This window comes from Hippocampus zosterae, chromosome 1 (genome assembly GCF_025434085.1).
Source record: "Hippocampus zosterae strain Florida chromosome 1, ASM2543408v3, whole genome shotgun sequence".
In the NCBI taxonomy this organism is placed as follows: Eukaryota; Metazoa; Chordata; class Actinopteri; order Syngnathiformes; family Syngnathidae; genus Hippocampus; species Hippocampus zosterae.
The window spans coordinates 5,699,090-5,724,734 of NC_067451.1; the positions used below are offsets into that span (position 1 = coordinate 5,699,090).

At 45.5% G+C, this 25,645-nt stretch overlaps 1 protein-coding gene across 3 annotated transcripts; it reads left to right on the forward strand.

Annotated features, from left to right (window-relative positions):
- Positions 1-626: 626 nt before the first annotated feature.
- On the forward strand, positions 627-25,107 carry LOC127587593 (inactive ubiquitin carboxyl-terminal hydrolase 53). 3 transcript variants are annotated; one of them, XM_052067208.1, is made up of 17 exons: positions 627-982; positions 2,662-2,742; positions 5,713-6,232; positions 9,062-9,154; positions 9,233-9,367; positions 10,520-10,630; positions 11,809-11,891; positions 11,974-12,058; positions 12,688-12,834; positions 14,528-14,677; positions 15,592-15,754; positions 16,094-16,243; positions 17,897-18,037; positions 18,643-19,417; positions 19,777-19,835; positions 23,466-23,520; positions 23,594-25,107. In XM_052067208.1, the coding sequence occupies exons 3-17, from the start codon at positions 6,089-6,091 to the stop codon at positions 24,291-24,293; spliced, it is 2,991 nt and encodes a 996-aa protein (XP_051923168.1). In that variant the 5' UTR covers positions 627-982; positions 2,662-2,742; positions 5,713-6,088; the 3' UTR covers positions 24,294-25,107. The 3 variants fall into 3 exon arrangements, with proteins under 3 accessions (XP_051923168.1, XP_051930877.1, XP_051915727.1); XM_052059767.1 differs by lacking the exon at positions 2,662-2,742 and having other exon boundaries at positions 629-982; XM_052074917.1 differs by lacking the exons at positions 2,662-2,742; positions 16,094-16,243 and having other exon boundaries at positions 628-982.
- The last annotated feature ends 538 nt before the right edge of the window (positions 25,108-25,645 follow it).

A 25,645-nucleotide genomic window follows, 5' to 3' on the forward strand; every position in this document is an offset into this window, starting at 1 on the left:
TACTAGTACTTCTACTACTGTACTACTAATAATAAAAATATATATATTTAAATAGCACATTTCAAACAAGTATTGCAGCATCAGTAGTGCAGGACAGGGCCACAGTAGAGATGTAAGCAGTGCAAAAATAAGTTATTTAAGTATATCAAAACAGAAATACACACACACACACACGTTAAAGTAAAATATTGAATGCATGCTGTGTTGGGCTGTACAACACTGCAGCAACCGTTAAAACACCGCAACAACCGGTAAATCATGCATATACAAGAATACCACGAAAACAGCGGAAAAAAAATGACTACATTTGATGTGCTTGCTTTTATGTAACACAAGCTCATAACGCAGATGGCGTTTGCCTAACGAGAGCCTGCAGACGTCACTTTTGCATGCGCTCTGCTCTTTTGAAAAAAAATAAAAATAAAAAAAAACCAACAACAAATATGCGACTGTGCCATGGCCAGTCAATATTTAACGACGCCCCGCCCCCATCCCCGTTTAATCATTTGCTGACATATTGTACTTGTTGTGTACAAATAGCAAACGTGAATGCAATGTGCAACTCCTGCACGTGTGTACGTGCGTGTGCGCGCGGGCGCGTGCGTGTGCGTAGCGCGCCTCAGTCAGAGAGTCCGGGAGGAAGGGGCGTGACTTGACTTGGACATCTCTCCTCGCAAAAAACATCTCTGATCCAGTTCAGGTGCCGAAAGCAACAAAAGTAGACGTGTCCGTTTGTAGCGCCTCATCCGGGACTACCGCCACTGCCCCTTCTCCCTCTACCGCAACCCAGCCTTCAAAACAAATCCGCTTCAAATTTCACCGCAAAGGGGATTATTTGTCACAAGAAGGGCGACGTTTGGAGTTGAAAACAAGGACGGAAGTTTGCGGCATATTCTCACGTCTCCTCCCACTTTTCAATTTCGCAACTCCTGCTTTTGAAGATATTGCAGCACATGGGGAACAATTTCCTCGGATACCCAAGGTAAGTACTTGTGGTTTTTTTCTGTATTTTATTTTATTATTTTTATTTTCTTTATCCTACTTCTGCTGGGTGGAAATATACCTGGTCGCAATCCAGGTAAGCGCAAGAATCAGGAAGTCAGGGCGACCTGTTTATGAAACAGAGTAGCTCTAAAAACCATAAAACGTATGCCAAATAAAGCGACGTCAACGTTCATCTCGCCAAAAAAAAAGTTTGTCGTGTACACTTGTCTCATTCGTATGTAGACGACGAGCCAAATTAAGCGTACACTCGTGTGGCTCTAATACAGCCAGTCGGAGGTTTTAAAAATAATAATAAAAAAACAAAAAAACGTACTTCTCTATTCGTGTAATTAATTAAAATGAACAATTAAGTGTGAATAAAATCGGTATATAACAAAACACCAAGTGTACGCTTTGAAGTAAACAGGCTTCCACGCGGCCTTATTTATAAATTGGACAAATTCGATCAATAGTCGACCAAATGTATCATTTGTCAATAACCTCAAGTGATTTCAACCATGCTCCACTCTTAACATTGTGTGTTGTAGCAAGCGTCGACGTGTGAAGTATTAAATTCACAAGTGGATGCCGAAAGTGCCCAAAAATGTTGTCTGTCATCTTGGCAATTTGAAAGGAACAGCGATTTAACTAGAAGCTGTCAATGGTATCACCTCAGCACAGTCCTGAGGTTATGGAGTTCAAATCTCAAGAGTTGATGTGATCTTCATGGCTTCTTCCTTTCACAGTCCAAAAACCAATAATGTTAAAAAACGTTATTTTCATTATATACAAACTTGGAGTGTGAAGGCTGCAATTGACTGGTGACCAGTCCATGGTGTACCCTGGAACGGAAGATCGATGGCTGAGTGAACAGAAAATGGATGGCCGACCATGATGCAGTATTTTTGTGGTCAGAATAGCTCTAAATCTTAATTGCCTTTTTCACCCAAAGCATTTCCATTATCTGTCTTGTACGGCTCATCCTGAATGAAGCGACCGTGGTCGATTTCTGTCCTCCTTAAGTGGAGTTGGAGGCATGCCGAATAACCAGTTTTGTTTCTCCTTTTTTAATTTAGTTTGACCTGTGAGACCTTTCTAAGTGCATGAAAAGTCTGTCATCATGTCGCTGAAACAGCACAAAGTAAAAACTGCCTTTGGTCAAGATGGTAGCTGTTGAAGTGACGCACTTGAGAACTAAATGCTGCAATTGTTGACGTGGAAAGCAGTGGTAATGTGCGGATGATGCCCGGCATTTGTAGCTGTACATCTCACAACTGATTTTCAGGCCTGCTGCAGTTTCCAGTTTTGTTGTTGTTTTTGTTTTTTTCTGGGCTCAGGAGAAATCCAAAGCAAGCCTATTTAATTTTGTTAAATTAGAACCACAGAGAAGTTTCATTTGATCTTATTTGCATTTCTTAGTTATTGTTCACCTGTGGATAGATTGAAGTTTGTGTAAAGGTTAACTTGAATATTTATCTTAAATGAGTCATCCTTAATTTGTATTTTGCATAGGAGAATTCATCTAATTCTCAAGTTATTATTTATTTTTAGGGGGATTGATTGACAAAGTTATGACTTGGTTACCATTTAATTTCCACGTTTAACTTGAACGACATGCATTTCTTATGAATTGAAATGTAAAGCAAAGTTCAGCTCTTGTTTGTGTTGTTTCTGCAGTGGGAAGTCTTGGATCCTGGAACATGTGCTTTTGTTTTTGATGTAGTCTTTCCACTGCCGGACAACAGTGAGAAATAGCTGGTGAGTCAGCACCCCATGGGTGATCCGTTTCAATTTGCCGGCCCGAATGTGGCATTGTTGTCCGAAAGGCTTGACAAGCAAGCAAGGCTTGTTTCTGAGAAAGCACATTTAGGCACCTGAATGGTAGTTGAGAATAATCGCAGAGGGAATTTTGTCCATCCGCCATGAAATGGATCCGATTTGGATCGAGTCATCGGGAATTCCAGCCTCCTGTGCAAATGTAGGCGTTGCTAATGAGCTCGTCCATCAGTCAATCAAATGCCGATGACTTGACGCCAAACCGTCAACTCCCTCGGCCCCATCCGGACTTGCTGATTTGTCTCTCCGGGTGATTGCTCCGAGGTGCTAGCTCGTGCATTTTCTAAATGACCGGGGGAGAAAGAAGCTCTGGACTTTTTTTTTATTTGACACTTCTGAGTGAAACATTTTATTTGCAGACTTCCGGACTTCCTCTACTGCCTTAAAGCAAACAAAATAAATCATATTTGCTTATAAAACTGCTCAAGTATTCCTTCGTTGGCTATTCGTTTTTGGTTGTTGCTACATTTGAAGCCAGTATCAAATCTCTTCTGTTAACGATGGACACGGACCCAAGTGTCAACAAAATGTCTTTTAAAAAGTTGGAACATACTTACATACAGTTCAGACTTGGCCTGATTTATTTAATTCTTTTTTTTGGGGGGTGGCGGGGTTCTGATCCAGCTGATGTAGTGACCCAATTTCCACACTGGGATCAATGGTTTCCTATTTATTGCGTAATAAGTAGACTGCTCTGGATCCGCGCTCGTGGGAGATGTTGTTGAGGTGGAGAGAAAATGATCATTTACGACTGTTGAGCTGTCAGTCGTTTTCAAACCGGATCAACGAATCGAATTTGATTTAAAGGGGGATCCATTTTCTGATGGCGATTAGGTTTTATTAGGCAATCGTGAAATGGCAGATTATGGCATGCTGTAAGAATGCTGACGCTGGCTCGTCAGCCTTTCACTATGTGCCACTTTAACCTTTGTGCCTTGTAACCTGGTCCGGCCGAGTCTAAAAACATGCCCGGCGTGGTCCGTGTCGTAGGGTTTTGTCGGGCCAAAAAGTATCACGGCTCACTTGGAGGAAATCTAAATTAGATCTGTGGAATATTTTCATTCGGTCCACTAACTTTTTATCCGTTTGTGTTCATATTGTATTTAATTGAAAGATGTTTTTTTTTTTTTCTCTCTTTCTCCTTTCTTCTTTCTACATACATTCTTGCTGCTGGAGGCTGTAAATTTCCCCATTGTGGGACGAATAAAGGATATCTTATCTTAACACACGCTTAGTTTACAGTATTAATACAAGTGCATTGACGATGATATATATTTTCAGATTTTATTTCAACACAACTGTATCTTGATTTCCTCCTATTTGGGCCGTCAAAATGATTGGCAGGTGTTCTCTTACAGCCCCTTTGACCCTTCACGCCTGATAATAGCTGCCGTTAAAAAAAAAAAAAAATAGTTTTTTTGCAATGGTCTGGTACAATCGTGGGAGGACGGGCACCGCTTTCCACTCTTCCCGTCAGACCTGAAACTAATCTGAAAAACTTGTGGCTCTTAAGCAAGTCGGAGCTTAAGTGATTGCTTTGGAATCTTGTTGCCATGGAGGCCAGCTGCAAAGTACAAGCCCACAATCCTGGCGCTGTTTAATTGAATTGCATGAGGATGATGACTGTAAATGCGCTCTTTAAGCACCAAACTCAAAATGGCTCCTTATAAGTGTGCCACGGGTGCCGCGTCGTCATCTGTCCAGGATTCCTGAAATTCCATAATGGCAAATGTTGCCTGACTGGTTGTGGCTGAAACCTTGCGGTATGGTTTGTGTTTTTTTTGTTTGTTTTTTGTGCCTGGGACATGTTGAGTAACCTTGAGTTAAAATAATACATTTGTTATGCACATTCCTGAATATTTGTGTCATTTGGAATGGCACAAGAATAGATCAAAATGTGCCTGTCCGAGACTGCGTGCCTCTCGGGGAGTTGAGTAATGTAATAAAAGCCACTGGCACACTCAGTGCAAGCATTCGTCCAACCTCTCAAAAGTCGTCATTGGCACAGAGCACATGTACACTGATTAAAAAAAACAAAACTTTGCGGTTTGAAGGTTGTTTTTCAGGGATCTGGGTCATGACCAGGGGTCCTACCTGACCCAAATCAACCGATGGGGAAATAATTCGATGCCAGACAGATGGGCAACGCTTAATTGCCATAGTTGTGAGTGTTCTATCGTTGAGTGCGGGGTGGCGGACCCTTGTGGCAAGCTTTGGCGATTCGCCTCGAAACATCACATGCGGACTTGGCACGAGAGCTTGTTTAGCGCTGCTTCACCTTTTTGTTCTTTTCTGTTTCTGTTGACTGTGAATGTCACCACCTCCGATCATAAAAAATAAAAAATAAATTAAGCTACTGTTTATAGTTTTGGCAAAACCATGAAGTTGGATTTGGTAGGCGTTAATAAAAAAAGCAGACGCCCCAGAATGAATGTGAATGTGTTGTGCATGTTGGCTCAGGATATTTTCAGTCTCGTTCATCTTGGTCAATGTGTCGCATACACCAGGAGATTAATGAATGACAATAATGAGATGCAAACGGTTACAAGTTCTGGCTACTGTTTGTCCCTTTTTGTTTGTCAACGCTCAGTGAAATGCCCGTGGAAACAAGCGGAACGCGAATGCACCGTCGTTGCCGTGCCCACGCTCCGTTTCGACCTTGGCCTCTGCTTTAAGGGCTGTTTGTAAAAGTTAATGTGCAAGCTTTGTTGACATTCCTTAAAATCCTGACTTCGGCCAGAGTAGGGAACTTTTTTTTTTTTCCAATTTCTAAATGCCTCTGTCTTGCCGGATTAAATTTATGAACCCATGTAACAAATGTGAATGATATGCAACATTCTAGGTCTGGTTGTGAAATCCAAATGACCTCATTGTTTGTTGTGTCTTGGACAGAAGCTGAACGTGGATTTTATGCCTCTTCAACGGAGCACTGAATGTCCTGAGGAGCATCACAAATATGTGGCAAGATGAGTTCGCTGCGGTTCCAAAGCGTCTCACCTGTGGAATATTAAACCTCACAAACTTGTTACGTGGATTATAATCCCCCCCCCCTGCCCATTTGAATTTGAAGACCTTCGTCATGCACGCAAGACGTGGACTCGTGGCCCATGTGTAGCAGGGCATCATTTGCAGCTCGCGGGATCACATAGTCCCAGACTTTTTTTTTTTGGGGTGGGGGGTCGTTTTACACCTCCCAGGGGCAAAAGGACCGCACGCCCCGATTGCCTCCGCTCAAAGCCATTGAGAAGGACCTGACTCAGCGACGCAAATGGCATTGCGCAGGTTTTTCAAGAGGCCGGGCAGCAATCTGGGGAAGGGCTACCAGCCGGGGAGCATGATGTCTCTGGCCCCCACCAAAGGACTCCTGAACGAACCGGGTCAGAACAGCTGCTTTCTCAACAGTGCCGTGCAGGTACTGCTTTGCTTATTCTTGCCGCATGCGCTTGAAAATACAGCTTCCCAACATCTAGCTACTATCCTGGTTAATCAGACGGAGTCCCCAACTGCTGTGCGGTTTCAAATGAAGCGTACCAATTTACTTCAGGCCAAGTGTCGAAGTGTATCTCTCAATACCGTCGATGTACAGTGACGGGTTGAACAACTACATGCTCTTCCTCTTGATGGCCGAGATCCAATTACCATGTTTCCACCCGTTGCTATTCATAAAACACAATGCCAGTTTTGTGTGAACCTACTTTTGTGAGTGAGTGGAGATAAGATCTGCTTCAGTCTTCAGTCGTCCCTTGAGGTTCACATTTTGCGGCTTTAGCGTGTGTTTTGAAACACTTCTGATACTCAATTTGAATGAATATCAAGTTTTATAAAGGATCGTCGGAGATAGGCACTCAGAAATAACGACAAGACACTTCTGGCTACCAACAATAGGCACTTTATTGGTCCCACACAGAAATGATAACACAGTTCAAACAGGTTGTATGAAGCTAAAGAACTCTTACCGTGTGCCAGTAGGGTGGAGAGCCAACACCCTCAGCAGAGTGAGCTTCAATACGAGCTAGGCGTTTGTACGGTAACCCATAGCGGACTCTGCTGAGGAGCATCGCTCCCCTCCTTTTATAATCAAGTGGCATTGATCTCAATCAAGTTTTGACAATTCAAACAAATCAGACTATGAAGTCGTCAAGGCAGGCTAAATAGTTTATCTCTGAAGTCGTCAAAGCAGGCTCCAGAGTCCATCTCTGAAATTGCTTAGGCAAGCAAGTCACCAAGTCATGCAATCATCTCAAAGCAGTTTTTTCACTGAGAAGAAATACATTGATTAAAGAAAACATCACAAAATATCTTAATATACCAGCGTGTAGCAGGATTTTTCTTTTTTGCCAACGCTAGCCAAGGTAGCGAACTTTAAGTATTGTCAGAGTTCGTTCAAGGTCGCAAAATGTTCGCCTGACGTTCGCTTGTGCTTTTCTTGCGGCAAGGGAATTTTGAACACGGCCAAGATTTCAGTCATGTGCACCAGGCATGACTTTGACTTGCGTTGACACTCACTAAGCATGCTTAACTTGAATGCATAAGTTTGGGTGATGCTCTAAATGCATATTTTCTCTGAAACTGCTACACAAAGATTTGTTGTCGGAACAATGAACAATGCCAGGCCATCAAGAAAAAAAATGCTGTCATATGTAAACTTAATTTCTGTCAATTACTATTCGCGATACTGAGATATCCATGGTATGGTCAATGTAAATGATGAAGTTTGACCCTCTCAATACTTCCTGTCATAAAAGGCAGGCTGATTGGAATGTTTTCAGCGAAAAACACATCAGAGGTTGCCAGTAACGGTGGCAACGTAAGATGGCTGCCCGCTGGCTTCTGCCGGCAAAGGCAGTCCATGTTATAATGTACGTTTTGATCAGGGGTTCATCTTATCGCATATCGAATGAGTAACAAGACGTGAGGAGGTAGAAATATTTTGGTGGCGCAACGATTGAACTGTGTGTGTGTGTGTGTGTGTGTGTGTGTGGCTGAATCACAGCTATCGCCACAAATGTCCACTTGATCTGTTAGCTTTCAAGTGAGATGGAATTAAACTTAAATATAAAATCAACACTGTTACGAGAACACGATTTTATCGTATGCGGATTGCATACTTTTGATGACGTCGAGGTCGGATGTGCGTGGATGAGCATTCATACTGTCGAGCAAAGGTGTCAAACTCATTTTTTGTCGCGGGCCACATCGTAGTTACGGTTTCCCTTGGGGGGCCGTTATGAATTTTGGGAAACCATATAAATGTTTAATCACCTCTGTATGTTACAATCACAGCGCACAACAAATTGATGAATAACTAGTTTTCAAATCAGAAGTCAAAAATAATGAATGTTATTGTGGATTACATATGACAATTTTAAATTTTTGATTCGGACTTTAGCAAGCATCATGGAACTTGACATGCGTGATTTGTTTTCGCGGGCCGCATAAAATGATGCGGCGGGCCTGATCTGGCCCCCGGGCCTTGACTTTGGCACCTGTGCTGTAGAAAGACCCGTATAAATGACAGAGGCCATAATTGGATTTGAAAAAAATCTGAATTCTACTGTACACACTGAAGGGGGAAAAAAAATCTGATCCATGTCACATATTTGTCTGTCGGGGCGTTGTGGAATGGAATCCCTCTGATAAACAAGGGATTACATTGTACTTTTTGTGACATTTGTGTTGCGTGGTGTGCCATGAGATTTTCCACAATATGTGCCTTGGCTCACAAACAGTTAGGAAATTCTGAATTCGATGATGTCAGCCAAGTGATACTCTGGTGTTGAAACTTCACATGCCTGTGCCAGAATTCCATCATTCTCAAACTCTTGATACTCCTGATATGTTTAAAAATAGTACGCTTCCCTTTTAGAAATTTCTGATGGGTGTTTCAATCCGAGATGCGATTTCTAAATTTGTTTTTGTCTTCATGCCAAAGCCGTAGACCAAGTCCTCCAGTTTTACGACTTAGTCACCGCTTGTGTTCGTCAGCCCTTTTCCCGAGTGACGTATTAATACACTCGAAGGTTGTGTTGTGTGACTGCCGGGGTGTTGGCTCCCGAGTTGCCTCATGGCTTCCAGTCAGACGCCCGTGGTGAGGTCAGCCGCCAACTCAGCGCGACTGACTCACAGGGTGAGGCGGCAGATGAGCTGGTTGGAGATGAGCACCCCCACCCATTGGCATTGTTTCTCTTTTGGAGGACCTTGAAAATTGGAAAAACAATTTGCTTTTTGTCTAATTGTGTAGGTCTTGTGGCAGCTGGACATCTTCAGACGCAGCTTGAGGCAGCTACCCGGCCACTTCTGTCTTGGCGAGTCGTGCATCTTTTGCGCATTAAAGGTCCAGTGCTTTTTCGGCCAACGGCATTTTTTTTTCTGTTTTGTCTGCGCACAAACCTTTTGTCTTCTTCCTCCTCAGGGCATTTTCTCCCAGTTCCAGCACAGTCGAGAGCGCGCGCTGCCATCAGACAACCTGCGTCACGCCTTGGCGGAGACCTTTAAGGACGAGCAGCGCTTCCAGCTGGGCTTCATGGACGATGCCGCAGAGTGCTTTGTAAGTTCCCTTGGTAACCCCCTCGGGAAGCAGAGTAGCAGAACGGGAGAGTTTATCTGTGTGTCCTGCAACAAACTGCTTGGCGAGGTCACAGAAAAGAGCGTCTGTCCCTCCTTCGCCCTCCCGTCAGCCCCTACCAGGTTGCCACTAAATATCAGGATGATAGATTATATAAGAGGGATTGCATCACTTCGGCGCCACACTGAATGTGTTTATCAAAAGCAAAATAAAAGGAGGACTATTATGGGGAAATGAAGCATAACGGTAGGAACCAAAGCAAATTGGGCCTAGTTCCTCAGCCTTGGTAGGTACTGCCGCTTTGGTTAAATGGGCTTAACTCGTGAGCCAATTGGCATGTGTTTGAATTGCCGGAACTTTTTTTTGTTTTGTTTTTTTAGGTTTTTTTTTTCCCCCAACCCCTCTGGTGTCTCTGAAAGTTAGACATTTACATTTCACGACAAATAAATAAATGGATAGGGTCAATGTGACTCGCTAGTGCTAATGTTCAACCATCTAAAAAAAAAAAACAATTCTTGATAACAACACACTATGGAGAAAGCTATATTTTATTTATTTATATTTTAAATGTACCCCCCGGGGAAAGACAGTAGTCAAGGAAGGCCGGTATTTGGAAACAGAGAGACAGAGCTGCATCAGAGGCAAAATAATCCAGTTTGAAATGAATCTTGTTGGCCGTCATTCTGAATATTGGTGGCGATGGATAATTGTGCTATCACTCATACATCTCAACGGACATTATTGGTGAGAATAAAGGTCATGACGTTTTTTTTTTTTTCCAGTGCCTATGTGGTCTCCCTGAGACAACCTCAATTGCCCACATTTCTTTACTTTGCTCTCTTGGCGGCAGTTGCACACCAATGGAGAATTTAGCATTCGATGTCCGATTAACCGGCTGTGATGCTGTAACCTCTCAAATACTGCCATGCATTCTTCAATATTTTATCGCGCGGAGACCTGAGAACACCCGATTCACTGGGCACGAATCTTCCCCGCTTTGAAACCTTATGCCTAAAGCTTGCTCTGTCCCGCACTGAGCTCAAACCGAGTGAGAGATGAGCTGACCACAGTGCTTTTTTATTTTTATTTATTTTTTGGTGGGCTGGTGTTGATCAATCCAATGTTATGTGACAGGAAAATATACTGGAGAGGATCCACTTGCACATCGTGCCCGAGGAGACCGACGCATGCACTTCAAAGTCTTGCATCACCCATCAGAAGTTTGCCATGTCGCTTTACGAGCAGGTCAGTGGGACGTCATCTGCGCTCGCGGTTCGGTTGCGCGAATGCCGGAAGCCGCGGTTGCAAGGCACACGCATGAATCAACGTCTGAGACCGTGTGAGTCCAATCCATCATGTTTGGATAGCGGGCGGCCTCAGTGGAATAAGGCAGATTTGATTGTTCGCAGGTTTTTAATAAATGTTTTTATGCAGCATCAGCAGAAGCCAGTAAACCACAGATGGTGTGGTGTGTAATTGCACACACGCGCACACACACACAGACCACCGGGCCTTGCATGATGCCGACTCCAGACCAGTTCGACCTTACTACGAAACATGAGAAAGAATAAAACTGTCACATCCCCCCCCCCCCCAAAAAAAAAAAAATATATATATATATATATTATACAGGTATCCATCAAACAAGTGCCAAAATAAAAAAAACTAATTAAAAAAAGCAGACACATTTACATGAAAACACAAAATCGGGATGAAAAGGAGAATATATCTTGTATTTTCTGCTCCTTTTTGTCAGAAAAACATTTCCATGTTATATTCAAATCTTCCTTTTAACGTGTGTTTGAATAATTCTCCGGCGTTCCAATGATTTTTAACCTATTGTGCTGATAACTTAATGAATCATTTCATGGCATTCATTTAATGAACTTTTCAAAACAAAATCTTAGACTGTATTACCTATCACACAACTGTGAAAAATAAAACGCTCCTGTCTCCTCATCCTCGGCTCCACAAGCCATCCAACAGCGCCGTCATCTCCGCTAAACAAAATGGAGCTGTGAAAACTGCTGCCCATTGCAAGCGCAAAAAAAACCCGCAAACGCCGGCATTCCTCCCAATGAAAATCGGCGACTGTACACGCGTGCTGCCGATAAGGCGCAACCACCAAGCACAGATTCTTCCCTTTTGAGGAATGTCGCGGCCAAAAACACTGCAGACAGTCCACATGCAGGAACACCATGTGACAAAAACAACAACAACAAAAAGCAAAGCTCTTGAAGAGCACTTGCCAACGGCTGCCTACTCGGGTGCCCTCTTGAAGAAAAGGGGGAAAAAAAATAAATACACTGCCCTGTTGGCCGCTGTGCACACTACAGCCACTGGATCGAGTAGCGATAAGAGGGAAATGTAAATGATGTGATGGTTCATGTTTTTGGTGACATTGTTTGTCTCCCTGTCCGCAGTCCGTGTGCCGCAGCTGTGGGGCATCCTCTGACCCGTTGCCGTTTATAGAGCTGGTGCATTATGTCTCCACCACCGCACTCTGGTAAAGCAGCGGCAACATAAAAGTCCCGAATTGCTCGTCGTCAACCTCACTTGTCTGTTTTGGGCCTCCTCTTCGTCCCCAGCCAGCAAATGTCTCAGCGCAAGGACGATTCCTTTGGAGAACTGTTACAAGCGGCGTGTACGGTCGGCGACCTTCGCAACTGTCCCGTAAGTGGCTTATTTACGGCGCGGTTCGGCCCCGCCTGTGACGTAGCCCAGCCAGTATTCGGTTGTCTTGCAGACTTTGGTCGCCGGTGCAGCAATTTATTGACCCCTCACAGCAGTTATTTTCTACCACGATGCCACGGAAATTGGCGTGAGGTCATCGGGTGTCTCGCGGGCAATTTATGCATTCATTTAATTTGGGCAAAGATAATTGTTCCGAATGATCGATGATGTCAGTTACAAATAGCGATAGGCCGATCAGTATTCAATGCCCTTCCACTGGATGGCAGAATGTGCTTTGGACAATTTAAATGTGCGTGTTTGGCCTTCATACAACAGAGTAAGCTCATGGCGCTTGCTACTATATCAGCTTTGTCTTCAACTCATCAGGGAGGCCCACATTTTATGCCGAGAAAGTATATTTGTGGGGAAATTGCAACTCCAGCATCATTTTTTTTTTCTCAGTACACAGCAAAGTTCGCAATATTTCTTTTACTGATGAGCTGTGACATTTTCTGCTCAATAAAGCTTGCGAAACGCTCGTATGCCGTTCTGACCGGCCAGTCTTGGAAACTGTGTGTCAAAATGGAGGATTTTGCTTTGTGTCCCCCCCCCCTGTTTCCCGCTTCTAGAGCAAATGTGGCCAGAGGATTCGGATCAGGCGCGTCCTGATGAACTCCCCGGAGATCGTCACCATCGGCTTCGTGTGGGATTCGGACCAGTCGGACCTCACCGAGGACGTGATCCGCTCACTCGGGCCACACCTCAGCCTGTCAGCGGTGAGCGCCGACGCCACCGCACACGCCGCGGTGCCGACACCCGCGAGGGGCTCGTGTCTATTGTCAGCTGCGGCCGTTGCGTAAGCAGTCAGCGCCCCCGCCGGGGTCTCCCCGCCTGATCAAAAACGCCCCCACTCGTTGGTGTCAACAAGTTCAAATCCCCTCCCCACCAGCGGAGCTTGAAAGCCATTGGCGAGTCGTGCAGCGCTGCTGGAAATCAAAGGCGGGGGTGGGCTCCTCACACGTTACATAACTTCCGCACTGAAGTGTTCAGTGTGTTTGTTGGACGGCCCTCCCTCTTACATGTTTCTCAATCTCTCACCACAAAAGCCTCAATTCATTTGGGAGTGTTTAATGTGGCGTTATTGGGTGTCAAAAGCACCACCGCCGCCCCGATTGTTTGCAATCTATTGTTCGCGAGGGTGAGAACTGGCAGAGCAGGAAGCGCATGAGGGCCAGACAAAACTTATTTCTCGCGATTCTGCTGCTCTTCCTTTCCAGATATTTGTCTTTTAGTGTTTTAGGCAAATGTCCCCAACGCAATATTTTGACGGGCCAGCATAGAAACCAAATGAACACAAATAATTCAACGTAACGAATCTAATTACGCGGAGCGGGCTTGGCGAAGCGCGACAATGACCTGTTGTGATAAATCTGTATTCTAAGCCCGGACAGTCTCTTGAATGTAGTTTTCTTTTTCTTCTTCTATGGCAGGGGTCGGGAACCTTTTTGACTAAGAGAGCCATGAAAGCAAAATTTTTGGAAATATTTGGAAAAGTGAATAAAAAAAAGACTGTATAATAAGCTTCTGAATGTATCATTGAAAAAAAATAATGTTGTTATAATACTCACCGCTAATGTGAATGGGTTTCCATTCCTCACGATTGCTCAAGATGCAGCAAAGATAGCGGAATTGTAGCCATCTTGCCGGGTCCATACATGGAGTTGCAGCATGCTAGCTTGCAGCCTGCTCAGAAGCTTGCAAGCTTCCTTCCCGTTGTCTCCCGCAGAGTATTTTGATGCGAACGTAGCATGGCGCTCGTCAAAGTGCCGCTTTACATTCGACTGTTCCATCGATGGTATTTTGTCCTTGCAAATTAGACGCACCGCAGAACCCGTTCTCTCCACAAAGGCGAATCCTTCGGTCCGTTCGTCCTGAAGCGTACCAGATTCGTCATCCTTTTTTTTTCTTCTCGCCATTTTATTCATCGAAGGATTAGCTTTGTGCTAATGACTGAGCGGGCTGATTCAAAAGGGGGCGTTTACCTGCTACCCAGCAACGGCCAGCGTAGGCCAGTATCATCCAATTAAAATTGCTCCTGCAGCCCAGAACAGGACAGGAGCAGTGAAAAATCGATGGATGGATTAAACGGGCGTAAATATTTAGTTTTATTTGCGAGACAGATGCAATCATCAAAAGAGCCACAGCTGGCATGCGAGCCATAGGTTGCCCACCCCTGTTCTATGGTCTCATCTTTATGAAGAATATCGGAAAGATGTTTTTTTTTTTTTTTTACTTTTTTGCGACTGTTATCGCATGGTCATGAAATGATTGTTTTGACTGTGTACAGAGGCACAGGCGGATTTTCAAAATCGACCACTCTCCCGTTGTTGGTTGCTTTCGGTCGTCCAGTTTACGGATTGGATCTTTTTTCCAATTGCGGTTTCTAGCAGCTGTTATTTGTGTGCGCAGCTTTTCTACAGGGTGACCGACGAGCACGCCAACAAGGGGGAGCTGCAGCTCGTGGGGATGATCTGCTACTCCAGCCGCCACTATTGTGCCTTCGCTTACCACACCAAGTCCTCCAAGTGGGTCTTCTTCGATGATGCCACCGTAAAAGAGGTGACGAAGGCACTCGGTCGTACAGCAAATTAACCTGAACTACATTCTATAATCGTGTATTTTGCCCTTCTTGCGGAACGAAAACAAAATCAAAACACTATCTAAATGGTAGCCCGTCGTTTTATATCCACTTGGAGTGGTGCTGCGCAGAGCTCGGGCTGCTGCCAAGTCCGCACAATCCTAATTTGGACCGGCGCCAAATGGTCCGTTGCTACAGCGGAACCTCCATAGATGAATACGTTCGGAACACATTTTACGACGCTGCTCTCCTTCCAAGTGGCTCTCATTTCAACGCAATCTGATGCTTTTTGAAAGTCCGAACTTCAATTGCGATACGTTGCAGTCTGGGCTGGTCTGAATGTTGACTTACTGCCGTGTTCAAGAAACAAACACAATTTTGTGGGATTTTGTCTCGAATCATTGCTGCGAGGTCCCAAATGAGACGGTGGTGCGGCGGTCGGCTGGTTTTCGAAATTCAAAGGGCGCTGACATTTTTGTCCATGTCTCTATACAGCTTGACGTTTAGACCGAGGCTTTCTTCCTCGCGTTGCATTTGCTACATTTCTGTTTGGTCTTCCGTTGTTCCCGCTCTGCCTCATCCCTCCGCTGTAGTCTTCATTGGCTTAATTAAGAGGCACACGGGCATCTGCTAGCCCACAGCTTTTGCCTTTGTGGCGACTCCGCGGCGGCACCTGACCAAGCGGCGCTAATGTGATTGTTCCACGGGCTCGCCAATTGGACTGCGAGGTGCGGTTCACCCTCATTTTATTTCCAGTTACGGTTTGGCTTCTGTTCCAACATCTGCTGGTGCTCACAGGTTTCAGATTTAACGCGGCGATGAAAAGGAGCCTTTGTGCTTTGTTTCAGTGTAAATGATCACATGTCGTCCTTCCGCCTCTTGTTTCTCGCTTCAGGTCGGCTCTAGGTGGAAAGATGCGGTCAGCAAATGTATTAAAGGTCACTTCCAGCCTCTTCTGTTGTTTTACGCCAACCCGAATGGCAGCGCCATTACGGCGGTGGATGCGTCCCGGCAGAATTTAAGCCAAACCCACTACAAGAACCTTGAGAATGGAGAAGGCAAGTCGCACTGTACGAAAGGGAATGGTGGATATGTTGACGTTGCGCTACAAAAAAAACATGTTTTTTTTTTTTTTTGCATGCACATTAAGCAGCTCGTGCAATCAGTGAACTCGCTCGTGGATTATACACCCCAGGATTTGTGCGCTTGGGGAGGTTTTATCCCCGTTTAAAGATCCTCCTCAAAACCCTCCATGCTGGCTCCAGCCCAGGTCCAAGCCGGGTGGCAGCCGGCCTGATGGCGGCGAGTGACGAAACGGGCCCGTCATGGTCCCGCGTGTGTTTTCATCACTGCTCGTATCGTATATGAACGCAATCTGTTTCGGTTTCCCGGCTTAGGCGTGACATCTCCGCTTCCACCCCCGAAGAAACTGGAACTAACCAAAGAGAATCTGAACGCTCTACTGGGTCTTCCACGCTCCTTAAATCAGAAGCCCCCGACCAGCTTTAGCCGCAACGGTGCCCGAACTAGTGGAGGACGTGGTTCAGGTACACAATAAGTACACATTAATTACAGTTACTGTATGTCCTGCATGAATTTGCATCGTTGTAAACTGCAGAGAGGTAATCAAACATCAAAGGAACAATGTTAAATGAAGCAAAAGGAGAATCCTGTGTCATGTTTTCATTCACTTAAAGCACAGGTGTCTAACTCAAGGCCCGGGGGCCATATCTGGCCCACCACATCATTTTATGTGGCCCGCGAAAGCAATGATCCTTGCTAAAATCTGTACCGAAATGTCAAATTGTCATGCGTTATAAATAACATTGAGATTTCGCAATCATTTTGTCCCCCTGTTTCCACTCACTTGAACAATCAAAGAAAATAGTCTAGTTGACTGATTTCAAAACTAGTAATCCATCAATTTGTCGTGTACAAGTAATAATACGATGAAATGACACGGTGATTTGGTTTCACTGCCATAATGACCCTCCGACGGAAGAGAGAACTCAAAAGTGACCCGTGACAAAAATAAGTTTGACACCCCCCGACTTAAAGCATCGGGCGAAAATACACTCGAACCCCCCCCCCCCCCTCCCACCGTTTCCTGTGGACAAAATTGAGTAAAACCTAACAACCTGATTTGAAATTTTGGTGTGGTTCTCAGATGAGCACGAGAGGTGGTTGTTTGGTGCAATTTTATTTTTTCCCAACCCACCCATGAATTTAAAAACTTAAAGCACCTCTGGCAAACTAAGACCCGTGGTACACATCCAGACCACCAATAGTCTTACTATTATCATCAAAATATTATGTTAAATACACATTGCTTTTGTTTTGATGTGCATATGTGGCCACAGAAAAAGCAAACCAAAGCAGAGACTTATCTTCAGTGTAGCCAGTTTCTAGATGTCGTCACTGTATTCAGGGAAAAGGAAAGAAGCGTGCCAACGCCAACTGTGGTCTTCAAGTTTGCAACAATTCTTATTTCCTGCACAGTGGAGGGAAGAGAGGAATTTGCCCTTGTAATGATTTGGCAGTCCTACAAACTACTTTCTGCGTGGTTTGTGCTCATAATGTCAGCACACTTTGAAAAAATATGAGAGAAATAAAATAGGGCGCCTGTAGACACGTTCTTTGCGAATGAAATGGTGATTTATCTTTTAATTTGAGTGACTATGCCATTGCTAGGCTGCACAGGTGGCTGCTTATTAAAACAAAATCGTTTAAGAAAGAAAATATATTCAATTCAAAAGTGAATTGCCCACTCTTGACTGGCCGTACGGGACCTTGTTGCTCCGCTGGCTAATTTTGCAGAGTTCTTTTGACCAGTGGTCAATCTTTTTTGAACACAATTGATCGCATACATTTTTTTTTTTGACGGATGATCAAAGCCAAAGGACGGAGATGACTCTCATCGACGGCATCCCCCCGCGATCGTCCTTTTGCAGGGAGTCATCTGAGTCAAGCCAGCTGCCATAATGATTGTTCATAACTTACTCTACAATGCGCCGCGAGGGTCGGCATCAAAATAAAATCTGAACAATACTGTACGAGGATAGCAATGCCTTATGCATGATCTTGTTTTCCTACGCGATGGCTTCCGGTGCCCGTCCTAACAATTGCCTGTTTAAACCACAGAACACCTTCTATTCTCACGCAAGTGCATGACTTTCTATTGTACGTTCTGTGTTGGACAGGGAACACTGGCGCCAGCGAGACCAAGCGGCAACTCCAAGAGATTTTCAGGGAAGTTGCGCAGCGAGCCAGCAGAGAGGCGCATCCAGTCGGAAGAGACTCCGATGGAAGCGGTCAGCGTCTGGCGGAATCACACCACAAAGGTCGGTGACGGACCCGCGTGGACGGCCTGTACATGTGATGGCACGCAACGAACATACGCGGGGGGAAGATTCTGATGCTTTTATGAGAGCGGCCCCATGTCTCCCATTCAGCGGGCCTTATGTAAGCGCCGGTTAGGGAGCGACGTGTCAGAAAGGGGATTAACTGCTGACGTCCGTCTGAGCTTTCTTTCATCCCGCTCTCTCGCAGTTAGAATTCTCTGATTCCCCTCTTCACAACCGACAAACAAGACGCGCGGTACATATGTATTATTTTTGTCATATTTTGGTATTCTGGTGTCTATCGCTGCATATTGCTTGGAAGGTGGGACTATAGACTGTATTGAAGTTAAATTGTGCCAAGACAAAAAACAAGGAATTGGACTCCCGTGGGCTATAATTAGCACTTTTTTTTTCTTGCCCTTCCTTCTTTTCCTCGCCAACCTGCTGTGTTCTTTTGTCAGAACATCAAATGTGTAATAACTGGATATATCCCATCGCCTCCGCGCTGTGAACCTGGCGCACACTCGCGCAACCTATAAAAGGAGCCGATCTGGACTGCCGCGTCAACTTTGACAATAAAAATGGGCCTTTTTATTCCCGCGCAGATGCTGGTCAAGATCACCTCCACTCACACTCCGTCTCCCCGCCAGAAAATGGTTTCAAGCACGACATGGACCCTCGTTTGTACAGCAGCCAGGGCAAAGGTCCCACACGGATTTACCACCCACCCCAACTCGGCAGCAGGTCTTCTCACGTGGTGCCCCTTCGCTCCAACTCGAGGGTTCAAGTGCTACCCAATGTGCCCAGCGTGAGAAGTGCTCACTACAGTAGGAAACCGGAGACCAACGGCTATGACACCGACAGCAGCCAGGACTCTCGCGGGCGTCCTGGTAGCGCGGGGAACGGTCACGGCAGATCCACTCGGCCCTGGAAGCCCGTGCGGGAACCGCTCAATGTGGACAGCGTCTCAAGCGGCACTGACTACGCGGCTGGCGCAGAGTGGCAGCAGATCAGTCCGTTGAGATGGCCTAGCGGCAAGTCGGTGACGCGGGAGCGAGAGTGGGAGGCGATGTTGGGAGGCCAGGAGGAGCGCAAGCCCAATAGCCTCATGACCATTTACGAGGACGACCAGAGACACGAAAATCGCAGCAGCCGCAGCTCGCTGGAGTCGCTCGACCGGGGCGGCTACGGCGACAAGGAGAGGTCGAAGGGCACGGCCACTCTCAAAGTCTATAATGACAACTGGAAGATCCAGCGAACGGAATCTGGTTACGAGAGCAGCGACAGAATTAGCAATAGCTCCGCAAATCTGGACTCGCCCGTCGTGGAGAACTTTCCTCTCAAAGAACTCCAATCAATAGGCGAGCTGCAGCTGACCCGGTAAATAATTGCATTAATTCCACTGTTGACCCGCGAACCAGTTTCACGTAAAAACCAGAAGCGACGCAGAGCTGCATTGCTGCAGGTGCGCACAAATAAGCATTTGTAGTAGCTGCACCTTAACCCATTCACTCCCAAAGACGTTTTTAAACGTTTTTTCAGACTTGGTATAGAATTGGCTGTTACTGACTAAAGTGTTGCTCCACAAGTGAAAACACAAGCCATGCTTTGACGATATTTGTTGGACCTCAAGGGTGTTTCAGTTATACCTGAAAACTGTTTTAGAAAAATTCATAACGTGTCTCGTGCATGCTGATTTTAACATGACACCATTAATTCTTTTCACTTTGTTCTTTTAGGGATATTTTCCCTCCAAAGGGAAGTGATGTTGACATCATGCCAGCTCCCTTTTTTATCGGTAAGTCACAATCTCTCAAAAAGGCACTCAAATGGTTCCAACGTAGTTTCCCAACAATCCAAAGAATCATTCATTCATTCATCTTCCGAGCCGCTTGATCCTCACTAGGGTCGCGGGGGGTGCTGGAGCCTATCCCAGCTGTCTTCGGGCAGTAGGCGGGGGACACCCTGAATCGGTTGCCAGCCAATCGCAGGGTACACATAGACGAACAACCATCCACGCTCACACCTACACCTAGGGACAATTTAGAGTGTTCAATCAGCCTGCCATGCATATGCACCCGGAGAAAACCCACGCAGGCCAGGGGAGAACATGCAAACTCCACACAGGGAGGCCGGAGCTGGAATCGAACCCGGTACCTCTGCACTGTGAAGCCGACGTGCTAACCACTGGACTACCGGGCCGCCCCAAAGAATCATTTGATGAGAAAATGAGAAAATTGATTGGATTTATTGTCCTGCCTGATGTGTTACCTGAAGTGACTGCGAAATTTTTTGAGCGGAAAACCAAATGTTCCTTTTAAACAGAGTCCAGGAAGAAAAGCAACTTCTGAGCTCACCGATGTAGAAACAGTAATTCCCTCTACGGGAACGCTGAGTTAATCTTGAATAAGAGGCGGTTGGTGGTCATGATGATGATGATGATGAGTGAACTTGTAAGGGCCACCCAGCTGTGCTCAGCCGGCCAGAAAATGGCACGGCTGAGCACAGGAAGCCAACAAACTGCATGTTTATTGCCAGGTCACGGTGAGTTTCAAAAACGAAGCACAAAAGCAACAGCGTTGCCTCTGCCAAGAATGTTTTCATCAGTGTAGGATGAGGGCAGAAAGTAATTTCCGTTTTTGTTTTTTCCCCTCCAAAGCTGTTAACTGCTAGAGTTTTCCTTCGGCTTTGGTGGAGGTGGGCGCAACTGCTCGAAGTCTTGTTTTGTTTTGAATTCAAGGTAGACTTCAACACAAGTAGTGAGTCAAGAAGCTTGAACCAACCCTCGTGAAACTTGTTTAACTTGTTTGGGGGAAAGTACCTGAAGTGCGTGTACATTGCCTCAGCATAGCTACCTGTGTCAGTTTTCAAGTAGACTGCCCCCCGCTCCCCCGAACCCTCCAACAGGATTAAAAACCCCCAAAAAAGAGTCAACACACTGTAATCGCGTCAGACTGCTGTGATGAGTGCACTGATGCGTCTTTGTGCCCTGTTATTGACCGTCGATCAATCCAGGGTATACGTTGTATCCTGGCCAACGTGAGCCCGGATAGGCAGAACCTCACATGTGACCTCACCGAGGATGTGAGCTATAGAAAATAGATGGATGGATTGTTCCATATGGATGGCCTCGTCCACTTGCAACTAAACATCCCCCAGCCACTTTCCATTTGTGGAAAATTTCAAGTGAGTGTGTGGGGAGGATATTTGTATGCTATTCATGCAGACGATAACGGCAAACTTGCATTGAATGTGGCCAAAAGTCAATTTGGCCGGCGTTCAATTTGTTGTCTGCCCAGTGCAGATTCCCAGCCACGATCCTTGCAAAAAGGTGGTGCGAGACAAAACAGAGGCTCTGACATGGCGCGACTGCAGATACCTGCAGTCAGGGGAGGCAGGTGAGGCTCTGCCTCACCTCTGAATGCCCATCGCATTGCGCAATCATCACAAACTGGGTTGATACATGCAACTGGCTCGTGCTGCGTGCCGTATATTTGCATGTCGCAAATATAATGCTTCGCCAATTGAATAAGCTACTTTTTTTTTGCTTTATATATTTGTAAATCTGACACTAAAGGAGTCAGTGCCTCACCAACCATGCACCTCACCGCAAGCCACTGCGCGACGGACATCCGGTGTAAAAGGGCCACCTCCGCCACGGAGAGAGTAGCGTGTGGACTCTCGATGCCATTCATTGCTAAATCATCCTTGGCCGCTCCAGCAACTCCTCATAGGAACACACCGGAGAGGCCATTAGCGCTCCCGTTTGCACTTGACCATGCGACCCACCAGCCCTCACGCACGACACGAATATTGTCGGAATGAGTTTGAACCCACGGGCCGGCCGAATGGATTCCCTCCGCTCGCTGGTTGCATAAATTGTCTGTCCTTGAGTTGGCAAACCGAGGCCGGGCCTGAACTATGGTTGTCACTCACCTGGGCGGACACTTGGACGTACAACAGTGGCTCTCGAAATGGGCATCCGTGTTTTTATTATTCGTATTTTTTTCTGTCATTGTTAAGTCACTAGCAAATGGGTGTGTCGGCATCTCTTTATTTTAAGTGAGGATCACAGATGAACAGCCTCAAATTGTGAATTGCCTCATGGACTTGGCAGCTTAAAAAAGCAATAGCGTTGTGTATAGAAAGGTGGTGGGGGGGTGTTCTGACCCCAGTGTAATTGCATGCCAGCACAAAGGATTTAGCCTCTAATGCTTTGAGAGAGTGTGCTGACGCATCGCAGATGGCCACTCTCCCCTTCATTTTGTCCGTTTTGTCAGCTTCTCTTGCAGATCGCTCTCACCTTTTCCAACTTAGCTCCGTTATATCGTCACCGGCTGGTGAAATGATGACTTGGCAAAAACTGCAAGGGCGGGACTCTGCGTTGGCCAGTTTTGTTCCTCCATATCAAATAATTCCAGCTTTTGGAATTTGGATGCAACAGACAGAGGATGGAAAAATGGATGCAGTGGCAGGAGTGGAATTATTCCCCCCCCCCCCACCCAAAAAAAATGCATTACCTCTCCATATAGTATTGTTTCCACAGCTTTTTTTTTAATTAATATTTTTAAAGATCGAATGAAGATTTTCTGTCAAATTCTTCTGTGATTTATTTTGGCTATCTGAAATTGGAGCCAGTTTAGTTAAACGCAAAATGGTATGAGTAGCATCAGATGGATGCACAGGTGACTTGTATCTTCTGCCATGCCGTAGATAAATATTGACTTGTCTGCCTCTTACCGTCGGCTGCTGTCTTAGATCGATCAACAACGCTGCATTCATTTAATTTTCAGACCAAGAAAGTGAAATCATATCGCGTGATACATGATGACCTCTCTTTGCAAACTGAATGCAGTGTCAGTAGCGTGGAGTCACTCGCCGGGTACACAGGGTTCAAATTTGGTAGCAACCAGACCTTAAAATGCTTGCTTCAAATTAAAATACACACTTCAAATTACTTCGCCGGGGTGCCAAGGTGAAAGGGTTTAAGCCAACCCCGGATGTATTCATAAATTGATTAAGTGTTACATGTATGAGCCTCCTAATCTCTTTTCATTGCTCCAACTTGTAAATCTGCTGGAATTTTTTTATTAGCTCCAAACTAGCGAGGTCCGGGTGAATCGCCAGATACCCTCGGAGGATTGGCGATCGCTGTCTGGACCAGACATCCTCAGTGCCCCCAGCCCCCCATCCCCCCTCCACTTTTTCACTCCTCCCCAAGGCTGCAGTGCCAGACAAGCCGCCCTGATACTTCCCGCTCCCGGCAGAGAGCCTCGTGGTGACCTGTTAGATAACACGTCGAAAACATCATCACATAGTCGCTTTCCAAAGTTAAAGCTGCGACAGATGTCTGCTTGCTTTATTTCAGAACGTTTGGTGCTGGAATTAACATCAGGGAATTTTATTTTATTTTTTTTTTCTTGCCTAGGTGAACAAGAGAAAAGGTCTCCAGACCTGTGTGACTTGCACAAACCCTTACAGAGGTAAATTCATTTTAATGTATTCATATAATCTGCGCAGGTGTCTACTGTATGCTTATTTAATTTTTTTAAATAGGAAAAGAGCCTTCCGATACACTCCCGGAGTCTTGGAAAACAACTACCTGGACAGCGAAAAAGAAGAAAACATCGGTAGTCCAGTCAGCCCGTTTCCGCCTTACTCGACAAAGACAAGCAGTTCTGAATGGATCAGTTCAGACGACCTCGCCGGACCCTTCTCTGAACACGAGGCGAACCGCATTGATGCCTTTTCGCACAACTCCCCCCCTCCGCTACCCCCTAAACACTTTGGTGTAATACCGGCCCGTCGACCCAAAAGCACCACGCCGGCACTCTCGCATAACACCCTGATCCGCTGGATCGAGACGCCGGCCGAGCGCAGCCTCTCGTCCGACACCAGCTCCAACAAATCCTCGGACCAGGAACGCAACGACCTGTCGGCCAGCGAGAGCGAAGACAGGCTCCCTGGCCGATATGGCGCCGATTCCCCCGATGTGGTTCTGCCCACAACTTATTTCTCTGTGGATAACTGCATGACGGATACCTATCGGGCCAAATACCACAAGCCCGCCTTGTACATGAGAGCAGAGGACCACACGTCTTCGGGGGAGAGTGACGTGGACGCCAGAGGACTTCCCGTGGCAAATGCTGAGCCATCAGATCTCCGTGCCGACCGACCACAACCAGCTTCCGCCAAGCCCATTGCAAAGTGGAACCCGGTGACCCCGAAAGGACTGGATGAGCACGGATTCCTGTAGAGAGGTCTAAGGCAACACCGCACCCGTGACGAGATTAAAAAAATATATATATATATCACTATGCATTACGACTGTTGTCCTGTTTGAATGTCTTGAGCAGGAATCTGACAGCCTGTCAGATTGCTCTTCAGAACGAGATTGAACAAATATTGAATTTGCACAACCAGAAAGGTACAGAAAAAGGACCTCTCCTGTTTTCAGGTTATCAAGTCAAGACTGTACCAACTACTGAGCAAGTTTGTACTCTCCTGGTACATTAATGGATCCTAAGGATCCGTATAAATGGGTACACCCACAGAGGTATGTGCGTACTGTAACGCTCAAGAGCAGGTTTTCCCTAACTTGGGGGCAGAAGGCAAAACGGGCCGAGGTGAAATCCTGTGCAAATGTCTTCCTCATCTCTCTTTTGTGTTAATAATAGGCCGGACTGCCTGACCCTCTTTAGGTGACGGGTAATTCATACTTATTTGCAGCAAGTATGTGGCACAAACAAAGTCTTAGCACTGGATGACACTCGTAACTCCGCAAAGATTCTTTTTTTGGAAGCATTTTGTTTTACGGCTGGCGTGTCATAATAAAATGCTCTAAATATACAGTATGTAGTATTTGTTAATGGTTGACTGTTTCTTAAGTGACACAGTGCCTTTTTTGTGTATTATATACTGTATATCCATATATATATATTTTTTAGTGCCAAAGCAAGGTTTGAATCGGCTATAATTTGTAATTTTGGGGGGGGGGGCGGGATTCCCAAGATTTTATTTTCATTTCTATTGATCACCACTTGTTGAGTAAAATAAACTGTTTTGATTAACATTGCCTATATTTTGTTGTCAGCTGCTGCTTTTTAAGTACATAAAAGATGATACAAAAAAAATGTCACTGGCCTACTTGTGTTCATAGTGCTTTGCTGCCATCCGCTGTTACATTCCTACATTACACCCACACGCCACAGATTTTCATTGGTTTATAAATTGTTGATTGTCGTTCTTTTACAGCTTTTATGCATGTTAACCCAAAGTGAGTGACACGACACATCCTCATTTAAAAAAAAAAAAAGTCAACGAGCACATAAAATTGTATTTGACTTGAACGCAGCGTTACAATCGGGAAAGGGATTTACAAATTGCGTGCATGCTATCCCTTTCGTTTGATCATGAATCATTGCATCCACTTGGTCATATAAAGCAGGAAAAGGAGGCTTCATGAAAATGAAGTTGTTGATGTTGCGGTTGATTACCAAGGTGATTTTCCCTGCTGAAGATGAGCGATGGGAGTCTCCGGGACCACCGCCAAGTGTTCAAAGCAGATTGTCAGTCAATAGGTACTCAATCATGTGAAAACTTATGTTA

Coding starts and splice junctions, on each gene's coding strand:
- LOC127587593 (XM_052067208.1), top strand. CDS start 6,089: ATGGCATTGCGCAGGTTTTTCAAGAGGCCGGGCAGCAATCTGGGGAAG. Junction 9,155..9,232: donor GCATCTTTTGCGCATTAAAG/GTCCAGTGCTTT, acceptor CTTCCTCCTCAG/GGCATTTTCTCCCAGTTCCA. Junction 19,836..23,465: donor GCCAGCTCCCTTTTTTATCG/GTAAGTCACAAT, acceptor TTTCTTGCCTAG/GTGAACAAGAGAAAAGGTCT.